Here is a 13,670-nt window from a genome sequence, read left to right as displayed (position 1 = left end):
AGAGAGAGGGAGGGAGGGTTTGAATCGTATGATAGAATTAAAACCACAGACCACAGACCAGGATTGTAGTAGCCAAGATCTTGCCACAAAGATGATGAGCTTCCTCTCCCCATATCAATCTTTCTCGTAAAAAAAAAAAAAAAAATCAGCAGTTGACATATCCCTAAATCAGTGGAGGCTGCTGAGGGGAGGACAGCTCATAATAAATGGCTGGAATGGAGCGAATGGAAAGGCATCTAACACATGGAAACTATGATGTATTTGATACCATTCTACTGATTCTGCTCCAGCCATTACGAGCCTGTCCTCTCCAATTAAGGTGCCACCACCTGTGCCCTAAATCCCTTCTTATTTCTGTGCTAGCATGCTGGTTAAAAGTGTGTAGATGCGTGCGTAGCGTCAGTGTGTACCCACCACGTTCTTGATGATCTCATCCTTGCCGTCCTGCCTCTGCACCTTGAGCAGGTGGTAGCAGAAGTCAAACAGGTCGAAGCGGCGCTGCTGACCCAACAGCACGATGATGGAGCAGCCTGCCCAGTTCAGCCCATCACCAAAACACTGCCTGCAGAGGACACGCACAGGGACGGCTTGCTGTTACTAACTTAGTAAGTACTTTGCATTTGTAGGAAACACTTTACAAATCAAGCTTGATTGATGGGTTTATCTACTACTGTAAATCTGCAGTAAAGTCTTTGGTGCCCTGAGAGGACTACAGTAACTACATTGTTATGGTGTGTGAGTGTGCGTACACTGCCATGCCCCCTACAGTAACTCACTCTGCGGTGAACTCGTGAGTGCCGACGGGGATGCAGTAAACAAACTGCATGGCGCTCCAAAGGCGGTGAAACTCCATACACTCGTCCACGTGCATCACGCCATTGGTGGGGGGCGGGCCTCGCCACACAGCGTCCTGCAGGAAACTACGGATCCTCGTAAGGATCACCTCGAACATGGACAGGCCACAGCAAAGACGCTCCTTGGTCAACAGATCCCCCTCACGGGCTATAGCTATTTGCTGAGGAAAGGAAACATTAGGACAGGAAGGGAGGAGGAAAGGATACATTAGGAGAGGAAGGAAGAAGGAAAGGATACATTAGGAGAGGAAGGAAGGAAGGAGAACAGGGAGTAAGGAGGAGCAGATCAAATAGGGAAAGTAATTGCCTTGGAACTTTGGTGCCAATATGGCTGCCCTTTCAAATTCTACATTTCAAACCAAGATTGCTGAAACTGTCTAATGGCTGTGGGTCAGGACAGAGAGCTAGGTGATGAGGTATGATGGTGATGACAAGAAGGTAGAGCTCACCTGAGGGGTCCCCAGCCTCTCAATGAGGGGCACCAGATGGAGTGGAGCATACTTAGCCTCCAGCCTCTTCATCCTGACTTCCAGACGCTCCCCCTCTACACACACACACACACGTTACTACACCAATCACATCAGACAGATATGCATAACAATATTGAAGTCCTTATCCCACCCATCCACCCTGTTCTCAATCTGGATCCACACGCCTGGACCTATACCACATACCTTTGATGTAGACCCTGGGGAGGATGTTCTGGAAGGGGGCTGCATGAAGCAGGTCACACACCTCCTCCTGGGACTGTGGTTAACACACACACAGACAGAGGCAGAGAGAGGTGACATTGAACACCAGCCAACATCTCTCCTGGACACATTTACACTACATGGGGTAGTTAGTGGTGATGGGAGGGAGGTGTTATACTCATTAGTAAGGAGTGGAGTCAGAGGTACATAAGCTGTGAGAACGTGTGTTTAAGTGAGAAAGTAGTAGGCTAGTACAGTTATGATGAGATAACCCTAGGCATGTGTATGGCTCGTGCACTAAGTACAGTACATTACACTGTCATTGGTTTGGTCTGGTCACCCCCCCCTCCCCCAGTCGCACTACAGGCTACTCTCACACAGGTCTGGCTAACCAATAGGAATGACTGGAATATGGAATCAGCAAACGACAAGAGATCCAGATCAGGAAAGCTCCACTAAAACACTATGGAAGACAGGATGATCTGCATGCTGTGATCCACCAGTACAAACATCCACCCACACACCCCCTGAGGCAGTCAGAGGGAGAAACAGACAGACCAGAGGGTATAAGGGTGTAAAGAGTGACAGTCAGACGTGGAGAGAGAAGTCAGTGTTGACAGAGAGTATGGAGGTAGAAGTGAAGTTGAGCACATAAACTCAGCAAAAAAAAGAAACATCCCCTTTTCAGGACCATGTCTTTCAAAGATAATTCGTAAAAATCCAAATAACTTCACAGATCTTCATTGTAAAGAGTTTAAACACTATTTCCCATGCTTGTTCAATGAACCATAAACAATTAATGAACATGCACCTGTGGAACGGTCGTTAAGACACTAACAGCTTACAGACGGTTGGCAATTAAGGTCACATTTGTGAAAACATAGGACACTAAAGAGGTCTTTCTATTGACTCTGGAAAACGCCAAAAGAAAGATGCCTAGGGTCCCTGCTCATCTGCATGAATGTGCCTTAGGCATGCTGCAAGGAGGCATGAGGACTGCAGATGTGGCCAGGGCAATAAATTGCAATGTCCGTACTGTGAGACGTCTAAGACTGCGCTACAGGGAGACAGGACAGACAGCTGATCATACTCGCAGTGGCAGACCACGTGTAACAACACCTGCACAGGATCGGTACATGACACCTGCGGGACAGGTACAGGATACAACAACAACTGCCCGAGTTACACCAGGAACACACAATCCCTCCATCAGTGCTCAGACTGTCTGCAAAAGCCTGAGAGAGGCTGGACTGAGGGCTTGTAGGCCTGTTGTAAGTCAGGTCCTCACCAGACATCACCGGCAAAAACGTTGCCTATGGGCACAAACCCACCGACCAGACAGGACTGACAAAAAGTGCTCTTCTCTGACGAGTCGCAGTTCTGTCTCACCACCCCTGGTGGTCGGATTCGCATTTATCGTCGAAGGAATGAGCGTTACACCGAGGCCTGTACTCTGGAGCGGGATCGATTTAGAGGTGGAGGGTCCATCATGGTCTGGGGCAGTGCGTAACAACATCATCGGACTGAGCTTGTTGTCATTGCAGGCAATATCAATGCTGTGCGTTACAGGGAAGACATCCTCCTGCCTCATGTGGTACTCTTCCTGCAGGCTCATCCTGATATGACCCTCCAGCATGACAATGCCACCAGCCATACTGCTCGTTCTGTGTGTGATTTCCTGCAAAAAAGGAATGTCAGTGTTCTGCCATGGCCAGCGAAGAGCCAGGATCTCAATCCTATTGAGCACGTCTGGGACCTGTTGGATCGGAGGGTGAGGGCTAGGGCTATTCCCCCCAGAAAGGTCTGGGAACTTGCAGGTCCCTTGGTGGAAGAGTGTGGTAACATCTCACAGCAAGAACTGGCAAATCTGGTGCAGTCCATGAGGAGGAGATGCACTGCAGTACTTAATGCAGCTGGTGGCCACACCAGATACTGACTGTTAGTTTTGATTTTGACCCCTCCTTTGTTCAGGGACACATCATTCAATTTCTGTTAGTCAGATGTCTGTGGAACTTGTTCCGTTTATGTCTCAGTTGTTGAATCTTGTTAAATTCATACAAATATTTACATATGTTAAGTTTGCTGAAAATAAACACAGTTGACAGTAAGAGGACATTTATTTTTTTGCTGAGTTTACTTTACAGACAGCCACCCAGAAACACACAGGTCACCTCTATCATGGGAGGCAAGGACATGGAGAGATACTTTAAGATAAAAAGTGATTATTATCAATTTATTTCCAATAATGATAGAATAATGATTGCAATCTTGGATTGTTCTTTATTTCTTACAATAATTTCAAAATCTCAATCTTTGGAATTCATTGTCCTCCGGAGATAAAACGTTGTGTGTCAAAGTAAGATGGAAGATAGAATATAAAAACAGAGAAACACGGCAGCCCAAACCAACAGAGAGAGAGATGGAGATCAGTCAGGGTGTGTGGCAGCCCAAACCAACAGAGAGAGAGATGGAGATCAGTCAGGGTGTGTGGCAGCCCAAACCAACAGAGAGAGAGATGGAGATCAGTCAGGGTGTGTGGCAGCCCAAACCAACAGAGAGAGAGATGGAGATCAGTCAGGGTGTGTTTCAGCCCAAACCAACAGAGAGAGAGATGGAGATCAGTCAGGGTGTGTGGCAGCCCAAACCAACAGAGAGAGAGATGGAGATCAGTCAGGGTGTGTGGCAGCCCAAACCAACAGAGAGAGAGATGGAGATCAGTCAGGGTGTGTGGCAGCCCAAACCAACAGAGAGAGAGATGGAGATCAGTCAGGGTGTGTGGCAGCCCAAACCAACAAACAGAGAGATGGAGATCAGTCAGGGTGTGTGGCAGCCCAAACCAACAGAGAGAGAGATGGAGATCAGTCATGGTGTGTGGCAGCCCAAACCAACAGAGAGAGATGGAGATAAGTCAGGGTGTGTGGCAGCCCAAACCAACAGAGAGAGAGATGGAGATCAGTCAGGGTGTGTGGCAGCCCAAGCCAACAGAGAGAGAGAGATGGAGATCAGTCAGGGTGTGTGACAGCCCAAGCCAACAGAGAGAGAGAGATGGAGATCAGTCAGGGTGTGTGGCAGCCCAAACCAACAGAGAGAGAGAGATGGAGATCAGTCAGGGTGTGTGTTTTTTTATACCAAAGACAAGACCTAGATTCTTACCACCTGTAGTAGTAGTTTGCCAGCGTGTAATAAAGAATAGAGTTGCAATTCAGATACAGCCAATATCAACATTTCTGGAGGGTGAAACTTTATTGAGACGAAGATAGAAACAGATATATTCAACCAGACAGAAGGAGGAGAAATAGCCTGACATGTATCAGTCTCTCTCTCATATACTCAGAAAGAGAGAGAGAGAGAGAGAGAGAGAGAGAGAGAGAGAGAGAGAGAGAGAGAGAGAGAGAGAGAGAGAGAGAGAGAGAGAGAGAGAGAGAGAGAGAGAGAGAGAGAGAGAGAGAGAGAGAGAGAGAGAGAGAGAGAGAGAGAGAGAGAGAGAGAGAGAGAGAGAGAGAGAGAGAGAATAAGAGAAAGCAGGAATGGGAGGATGAGAGGAGAGGGGTGATGACGATGGAGAGGAGGGAGAGGAGAGGGGTGATGACGATGGAGAGGAGAGAAGTGATGACGATGGAGAGGAGAGAGGTGATGACGATGGAGAGGAGGGAGAGGAGAGGGGTGATGACGATGGAGAGGAGGGAGGTGATGACGATGGAGAAGAGGGAGGTGATACAATGGATACGATGGAGAGGAGAGGAGAGGGGTGATGACGATGGAGAGGAGGGAGAGGTGATGACGATGGAGAGGAGGGAGAGGTGATGACGATGGAGAGGAGGGAGAGGTGATGACGATGGAGAGGAGGGAGAGGTGATGACGATGGAGAGGAGGGAGAGGTGATGACGATGGAGAGGAGGGAGAGGTGATGACGATGGAGAGGAGGGAGAGGTGATGACGATGGAGAGGAGAGAGGTGATGACGATGGAGAGGAGAGAGGTGATGACGATGGAGAGGAGAGAGGTGATGACGATGGAGAGGAGAGAGGTGATGACGATGGAGAGGAGGGAGAGGAGAGGGGTGATGACGATGGAGAGGAGAGAGGTGATGAGAGTATGAGAGGGGAGAGGTGATGAGAGTATGAGAGGGAAGAGGTGATGAGAGTATGAGAGGGGAGAGGTGATGAGAGTATGAGAGGGGAGAGGAGGGAGAGGGGAGAGGTGATGAGAGTATGAGAGGGGAGAGGTGATGAGAGTATGAGAGGGGAGAGGAGGGAGAGGGGAGAGGTGATGAGAGTATGAGAGGGGAGAGGTGATGAGAGTATGAGAGGGGAGAGGTGATGAGAGTATGAGAGGGGAGAGGTGATGAGAGTATGAGAGGGGAGAGGAGGGAGAGGGGAGAGGGGATGAGAGTATGAGAGGGGAGAGGTGATGAGAGTATGAGAGGGGAGAGGTGATGAGAGTATGAGAGGGGAGAGGTGATGAGAGTATGAGAGGGGAGAGGAGGGAGAGGGGAGAGGTGATGAGAGTATGAGAGGAGGGAGAGGGGATGAGAGTATGAGAGGAGAGGTGATGAGAGTATGAGAGGGGAGAGGAGGGAGAGGGGAGAGGAGGGAGAGGGGAGAGGGGATGAGAGTATGAGAGGAGGGAGAGGGGATGAGAGTATGAGAGGAGAGGTGATGAGAGTATGAGAGGGGAGAGGAGGGAGAGGGGAGAGGGGATGAAAGTATGAGAGGAGGGAGAGGGGATGAGAGGAGGGAGAGGGGATGAGAGTATGAGAGGGGAGAGGTGATGAGAGTATGAGAGGGGAGAGGTGATGAGAGTATGAGAGGAGAGAGGTGATGAGAGTATGATAGGGGAGAGGTGATGAGATTATGAGAGGGGACAGGAGGGAGAGGGGAGAGGTGATGAGAGTATGAGAGGGGAGAGGTGATGAGAGTATGAGAGGGGAGAGGTGATGAGAGTATGAGAGGGGAGAGGTGATGAGAGTATGAGAGGTGAGAGGTGATGAGAGTATGAGAGGGGAGAGGTGATGAGAGTATGAGAGGGGAGAGGTGATGCGAGTATGATAGGGGAGAGGTGATGCGAGTATGAGAGGGGACAGGAGGGAGAGGGGAGAGGTGATGAGAGTATGAGAGGGGAGAGGTGATGAGAGTATGAGAGGGGAGAGGTGATGAGAGTATGAGAGGGGAGAGGTGATGAGAGTATGAGAGGGGAGAGGTGATGAGAGTATGAGAGGGGAGAGGTGATGAGAGTATGAGAGGGGCGAGGTGATGAGAGTATGAGAGGGGCGAGGTGATGAGAGTATGAGAGGGGAGAGGTGATGAGAGTATGAGAGGGCAAAGGTGATGAGAGTATGAGAGGGGAAATGTGATGAGAGTATGAGAGGGGAAATGTGATGAGAGTATGAGAGGGGAAAGGTGATGAGAGTATGAGAGGGGAGAGGTGATGAGAGCATGAGAGGGGAAAGGTGATGAGAGTATGAGGAGGGAGAGGGGAGAGGTGATGAGAGTATGAGAGGGGAGAGGTGATGAGAGTATGAGAGGGGAAGGGTAAAGAGAAACAAAGGTATACAGGTGAATCAGAAAAAGGTGGGAAAAGGAGGGAAGGACAGAACAGAGGAGAGGAAGGGATAGAAGTGAAAGAGGAGAAGAGGAGGAGGGACTCACCAAAGCTTGTTCTATGAGCAGACAGAAGAGGATGGCATTCCCCACCTCTCTGAGACTCTGGAAGACGTCAGTCTTCAGCTCTGCGTACTCTATAATGTCCTTCAGCTGGTGGTGGAAGAACTCCAGGATACCTGGCAGGGAAGGACAATCAATCAATGTATTTTAGAAAGCCCTTTTTACATCAGCACTGTTACAGAAACCCAGCCTAAAACCTCAAAGAGCAAGCAATGCAGATGTAGAAGCACAGGGGCTAAGAAACCTAGAGAGGAACCAGGCTCTGAGGTGTGGCCAGTCCTCTTCTGGCTGTGCTGGGTGGAGATTATACAAGTGCATGTGGCCATTAAGGCCTGAACACAGTTAAAAGTTACATCTTCAAAGTGAAAAGAGTTAAATGTTAAAACAACAGATCTGATCACATGGAGTTATACTACGAAAGGGACTGTCCTTGACTGATAAACACACATCAGTATCATTATGGAACATCCAGGTATGGTAGGATTATGAACTGCATCCTGTTGACTATGACGATGTATATTCCGTCACTGTGCTCTCTATGACCGAGATCAGGCATACAGGAAGTCCATTAAATGTTCAGTACAGCCTGTTACGGTACAGAACACCCCTAATCTACCTAGCCTATAATCCCTGGTCATAGAGAGACATGGTAAACCTGCATATCTCATTTGATCTGTCAGACGACTGTAATATGATTGGGCAACAACAGGAAGTTTTATTGTCTGGGACCAACTGGGTTTCAAACCTGGATTGTCTGTATGAGTCATGGCTGTGTTAGCCCTCTGAGATAAAGCCTAGACATTCACTGAACTACATCTGACTACAGTACATCAACCGACCTGGGGATCCGTACTCGTGGCGCGGCAGGCGACAGATCTTGGGCATCACTTCGATCAGAGTCTTCACATACTGCAGGATAGTGCCCTGCAACTAGAGAGGAAAGAGAAGAGGAAGATGAAGAGGGAGAAGGAGGGTAAAAAGATGAGATTAGTTGGATATAGTGTTTTTAACAGAGCGCTGGTATGTAGGAGTACATTCAGACAATAGTAAAAGACACAAATAGCCCATAATACCAGGCTCTTGACTATCTTGAGCAGTTCCTCCATCACCACGGCGATGCCCTGGTAACCAAGGAGACGGCAGATGGTTTTGAAGTGGGGCGGGCCTACGAAGTTCCTGTAGGAGCTATAGATGTGGGAGTAGGCAATGTTCAGAGGCTGGGGGAGGGTGAAAAAAACATCAGAAGCATGCTCTCAAAATAGTTACAAATGTTTCTCATTTCTAGAGTTGTACTCAAATAGGAGACCGTATACAGTACATACCTTAGACCCATACAGGTAGTACGGCTGCACGTTGGCCGGCTTGTCTCGCTGAGGCTCCTGGGTAAAGGGGATGGCAGTCCGCACGAAGCTGAGGACACAAAGAATGAACGAGCTAGAGGTAAGGGGTCATGAGCAGGAGTCCACTTAGGTAATGACTAAATGCAATATAGATAACCAACTGCTGAACCTGAGCGATGTATTGGTAGACCTGCAAAGAACTGTAAGCTAGGGAACATGTCCGAGACTATCAATAATGACCCCCCCCCCACTGACCGGTTGGTGGAGCCGTTGTAGCAGTAGTTGGGGAGGAAGTCAAAGTTGAGTTCCCAGAAGACATGGAGCGTGATGCGTCCGTAGGGGGCAGACACGTTGTGGTTGGCCTCACGGAACATGGCGTCGAAGCTGTCCAGGGTCATGTGCTTCGAAAGCAGACGATGAGTCAGTCTGTTGATGTCCATCAGCCACTCCAACTCCTGATGGGTGGAGTGGTGTGTGAGAGAGAAAGGTGGGGTAGTGAGTGAGAGAGAGGGAAAAAGAGAGAGAGGGGTGGGGTAGTGAGTGATTGAGTCATGGGAGAGAAAAATCAACATCATAAACAACATCAACTGCTGATGGGTGGAATGGTGAGACAGAGAATTAAAGCTGGTAATATAATGTGGCCAGTAGGACATTGGCCCTAGAGGACAAGAAAGGGCCTATGAGAATGAGCCTAGTGTGTTACCAAGGACTGACAGTATGCTATCTGAGAGAGTACATATGACCCAGGACTGGGAGTGTGAAGGAGGGTTGTGTGTGTGTGTGTGTGTGAAGGTTGAGACCACAGTATACAGTATGCCCCTCTCCTGGTGTTCTCACCACAATGGAGGTGAGGTCTTCACTCTCAAAACGACTGATGGCCTGGTCCAGAGACTTGTACATGGCTGCTGAGATCCTCTGGGTGATCAGACGGTTCAGATCGATGGAGCGACCTAGGAGCTGGAGAGAGAGAGAGGACAGGATGAGAGAGAGGGAGCGAGGGAGGGAAGAGAGTGAGAGAGGCGGGAGAGGATGAGAGAGATAGAGTGAGGAAAGGAGTGCGGTAGAGAGAGAGGAGAGGGGGAAGAGAGTAGGAAATTAGAGAGAGGAGAGGAGAGAGAGGTGTTGTGTGATTTAATGTTAAAAACTGACCATGTGGTCAGTCTCACAAAGATCTCTGAAAGTGTACCGCAATGACAGGTATGACAGGGCGGTGTATGACAGGGCGGCGTATGACAGGGCGGCGTATGACAGGGCGGCGTATGACAGGGCGGCGTATGACAGGGCGGTGTATGACAGGACTAGGGTGACCAAGTTTAAATACCCAAATTCGGGACAGCGGGATGATTTTTCGGGACATTCGCGGGACAGTGTAGCCAACACATTAATAATCCCCCCTCCCCCCACACACAAAATAAATCTCCCTCCCACTGCACCAAACTAGCTAGCAAGCTAATTGAAGCACAACTAATAAGCATAGAGAGCCTCAAGTTTTACGAAATGACCTTATATCTGTCGGTTTAAATTGGCTATTTCCTTCCTTTGTAGCTCTCCATTAGACACATGCTTTTTGTAAGTAACAAAGGGCCAAAAGGCAGGACTGTGGTCACCCTTGCCAGGGTGTATTCCAGGGCGATGTAAGACAGACCTACCTGTACGTGTCTCTGTTTGAGCAGCGTCTCATAACGGTTGGAGGGGGGGTAGGGGATGATCACACCATAGTTTTTACACTCTGCCCTGAAACGCTTGTCCAGGAGGACACTGTGGAGCAAAACACACAACAACATCCTTCACTGCTTGATTTAACCCCCCCACCCCATATCAACATGATTCAGTTTCCAGCTGTCTCTTACCTTCCAGACATGGCTTTGTAGTAGGCAAATATCTGGTCAGCCAGCTTGTAGACAAACTGATCGAAGCACAGGTTCACCTGTAGGAAAAACAGCATCCGTAACTCACTACTCTTGTGGGGATTGGCGATGAATTACTTGTCATTATTTGATTTCTGAGGCAGCCATCTTTGTTTTGTGCTAGTTTACCTCAGCCTCTATCTCATCGTAGAGGAACTGTTTCTTGAACTTGGTCAGAGCGTAGTAGCCACTGTCATTGTAGAGGTCCAGAGGGTACAACACATACCTGGGAGAAACAGTCAGGATGGCATCAGCAGGCACAAACACACACAGACTCAGTATGGCCACAATGACAACAGAGAGACAAACACACACCATCTTTCTGTCACTTTCCATCACTTCCTCTTTCTCACCTGCACACACACACACACACACACACACAGAGTGGTCTAAACAGGGTCTTACTCCATCATGGATGGCTCCTTGGTCTCCAGAATGTGATCTGTGAGAATCCAGGGCATGGACATCTCGATGGGGAACTGGATCCTGCGACCCATGGTCAACTCCAGGAAGAACTCTCTGAACCACAGCTGAGACAGGTCACAGCAGTGCTGCAGCGCCTCTGCAGGATGGGAAGGGAATAACATGACATTATTAGAGGAAGCACTTTCTGAACCACATTTGAGACAGGAAACAACAGTGCTGCAGTGTCCCTTTTCACTCGGGGTCCCCCTTCCAGCATTGTGGAAAATCCCCCCCAATTAGATTTCAGCATGGGCATCGACCATATGTAGTAACAGCGGTGCTGCACCACCTCTACAGGAGGGGAGGTGAATAACATGATATTATTACAGGAGGTGGGGTGAATAACATGATATTATTACAGGAGGGGGGGAGAATAACATGATATTATTACAGGAGGTGGGGTGAATAACATGATATTATTACAGGAGGGGGGGAGAATAACATGATATTATTACAGGAGGGGGGAGAATAACATGATATTATTACAGGAGGAGGTGAATAACATCATATTATTACAGGAGGGGGGAGAATAACATGATATTATTACAGGACAGAAGGAGAATAACATGATATTATTACAGGAGGAAGTGAATAACATGATATTATTACAGGAGGAAGTGAATAACATGATTATTACAGGAGGGGAGGTGAATAACATGATTATTACAGGAGGGGAGGTGAATAACATGATATTATTACAGGAGGGCAGGTGAATAACATGATATTATTACAGGAGGGGAGGTGAATAACATGATATTATTACAGGAGGGAAGTGAATAACATGATATTATTACAGGAGGGGAGGTGAATAACATGATATTATTACAGGACAGAAGGTGAATAACATGATATTATTACAGGACAGAAGGTGAATAACATGATATTATTACAGGACAGAAGGTGAATAACATGATATTATTACAGGAGGGAAAGGAAAGAAAAAAGTACAAGGTGGGGATTGATGACGATCTTGAGGGTGGTAGTGTAAGAAAGTGTCACATCCTGATCTGTTTCACCTGTCCTTGTGATTGTCTCCAACCCCTCCAGGTGTGGCCCATCTTCCCCATTCTCCGCTGTGCATGTATACCGGTGTTCTGTTTGCCTGTTGCCAGTTTGTCTCGTCAAGCCTACCAGCGTGTTTTTCCTACTCCTGTTTTCTTGAGCACATGTTTTCTAGTTATCCCGGTTTTGATAATTTGTTCTGTACCCTTTGACACTGCCCTGGATTACTTACCTCTGCCTGCCCTGACCCTGAGCCTGTCGTTCTGTACACTTTGACACGGCCCTGGACCTCTGCCTGCCCTGACCTATAGTTCGCCTGCCCCGTTTTATAATAAACGTCTGTTATTCTAACTGTCTGCATATGGGTCTTATCCTGAGCCCTGGTAGGAAAGCGTGTGTGTGTGTGTGTGTGTGTGTGTGTGTGTGTGTGTGTGTGTGTGTGTGTGTGTGTGTGTGTGTACATACCGCTGAAGTTGAGCAGGTGAGTGAAGAAGAAGGAGTGTTTGTGGAAGTCTTCTATAGCCAGTACTATGGGTCCATCCAGACTGCTGCGTAGAGTCTTCTTAGAACCACTCTTATCAGCTATCAACGACTCCAGCATGGTACGAACCATGTACAGCTAGCGAGACAGGGAGAGAGAGAGAAAAAACTAAATAATACTATTCTTACCATTTCCCTTCAAAGTCCCTGTACTTGATCCTGCCCCTACAACCTGCCTTTATCCCTGACCAACATCTGTCTCTTCCATCCCCTGTTCCTAATTCCCCTAGCCCTCTGTTATCCTTCTCTCTCTCCCCCTGGTGTACCTGTGTGCTCGAGGGTCCCACAGCTCTGCGGGGCACCTTGATGTCGAACCCTCCCTTGGGGTCCTTCTCCCCCCTGAGACAGGGGTCATTGGGAGGCTCCCGAGCCCCCTCCCAGTCACAGATGGTCTTACGGATTGCCTGCAGGACACTAGAGAGAGACCAAGGGTTATCAGAGAATCAGCATTATAGGAAATGACCATCTGACGTAACCCAAATGGAACACTATTCCCTATGTAGTGCCCATGGGGTTAGGGTGCCATTTAGGACAGACTAGCTAACTATAGAAGGTCCATGGTTATTCTGTCTCTAGCAAACAGTGAGAATTGTGCCATATGCACACAAGCCTTTGAGGGGACTTTAACCTTTTTTTATTGATCAAGACCACCTAGAAAACAAGATGTTACAGAACATCTTAGGAGGTTCTCTTGCCTGAAATGTGTTACTAGTTGAACAAGAATGAGTGCAGCCAGTATGGTACCTGATGAGAACGTTCTTCTTCTTGCGTACGGCCTGACGTAGAGGCTCCCTGAGGGTCATCTGGGCAAAGTCCTGCAGGGCTGCATAGATGGTGTTCCTTATGGCCTGGTTGAATACGCTCTCCATACGACCCATCAACACCTACAACACAGATACCCTCATTATCACCACGTCCATAATAATATACAAAAACAATACAAATATCACCACCACCTCCACCACCACCTCCATCACCACCTCCATCACCACCTCCATCACCACCACCTCCACCACCACCTCCATCACCACCTCCACCACCACCTCCATCACCACCTCCATCACCACCTCCATCACCACCTCCATCACCACCACCTCCATCACCTCCATCACCACCAACTCCATCACCACCACCTCCATCACCACCACCTCCATCACCACCACCTCCATCACCACCTCCACCACCACCACCTCCACCACCACCACCTC

The 13,670-nt window shown here is 48.5% G+C and overlaps 1 protein-coding gene across 1 annotated transcript in view; it reads right to left on the bottom strand.

Moving 5' to 3' along the window:
• The window catches only part of LOC139366482 (cytoplasmic FMR1 interacting protein 2), a 46,273-nt gene that overhangs the window by 2,511 nt on the left and 30,092 nt on the right, over nt 1-13,670 (bottom strand). Inside the window, exons 13-29 of the mRNA XM_071103995.1 lie at nt 13,207-13,346; nt 12,729-12,876; nt 12,388-12,541; nt 10,861-11,017; nt 10,585-10,681; nt 10,399-10,475; nt 10,198-10,306; nt 9,386-9,505; nt 8,804-9,003; nt 8,531-8,618; nt 8,282-8,425; nt 8,048-8,138; nt 7,194-7,324; nt 1,529-1,601; nt 1,304-1,398; nt 777-1,015; nt 415-562 (exon numbers count right to left, since the gene is read on the bottom strand). Coding sequence (XP_070960096.1) covers nt 415-562; nt 777-1,015; nt 1,304-1,398; nt 1,529-1,601; nt 7,194-7,324; nt 8,048-8,138; nt 8,282-8,425; nt 8,531-8,618; nt 8,804-9,003; nt 9,386-9,505; nt 10,198-10,306; nt 10,399-10,475; nt 10,585-10,681; nt 10,861-11,017; nt 12,388-12,541; nt 12,729-12,876; nt 13,207-13,346 — 2,211 coding nt within the window. The remainder of the gene's footprint in view (nt 1-414; nt 563-776; nt 1,016-1,303; nt 1,399-1,528; nt 1,602-7,193; nt 7,325-8,047; nt 8,139-8,281; nt 8,426-8,530; nt 8,619-8,803; nt 9,004-9,385; nt 9,506-10,197; nt 10,307-10,398; nt 10,476-10,584; nt 10,682-10,860; nt 11,018-12,387; nt 12,542-12,728; nt 12,877-13,206; nt 13,347-13,670) is intronic.

Source organism: Oncorhynchus clarkii, chromosome 14 (assembly GCF_045791955.1).
Source record: "Oncorhynchus clarkii lewisi isolate Uvic-CL-2024 chromosome 14, UVic_Ocla_1.0, whole genome shotgun sequence".
NCBI lineage: Eukaryota > Metazoa > Chordata > Actinopteri > Salmoniformes > Salmonidae > Oncorhynchus > Oncorhynchus clarkii.
The sequence above is the reverse complement of the archived record's forward strand: the minus strand, read 5'-3'. Positions and strand labels throughout refer to the sequence as shown.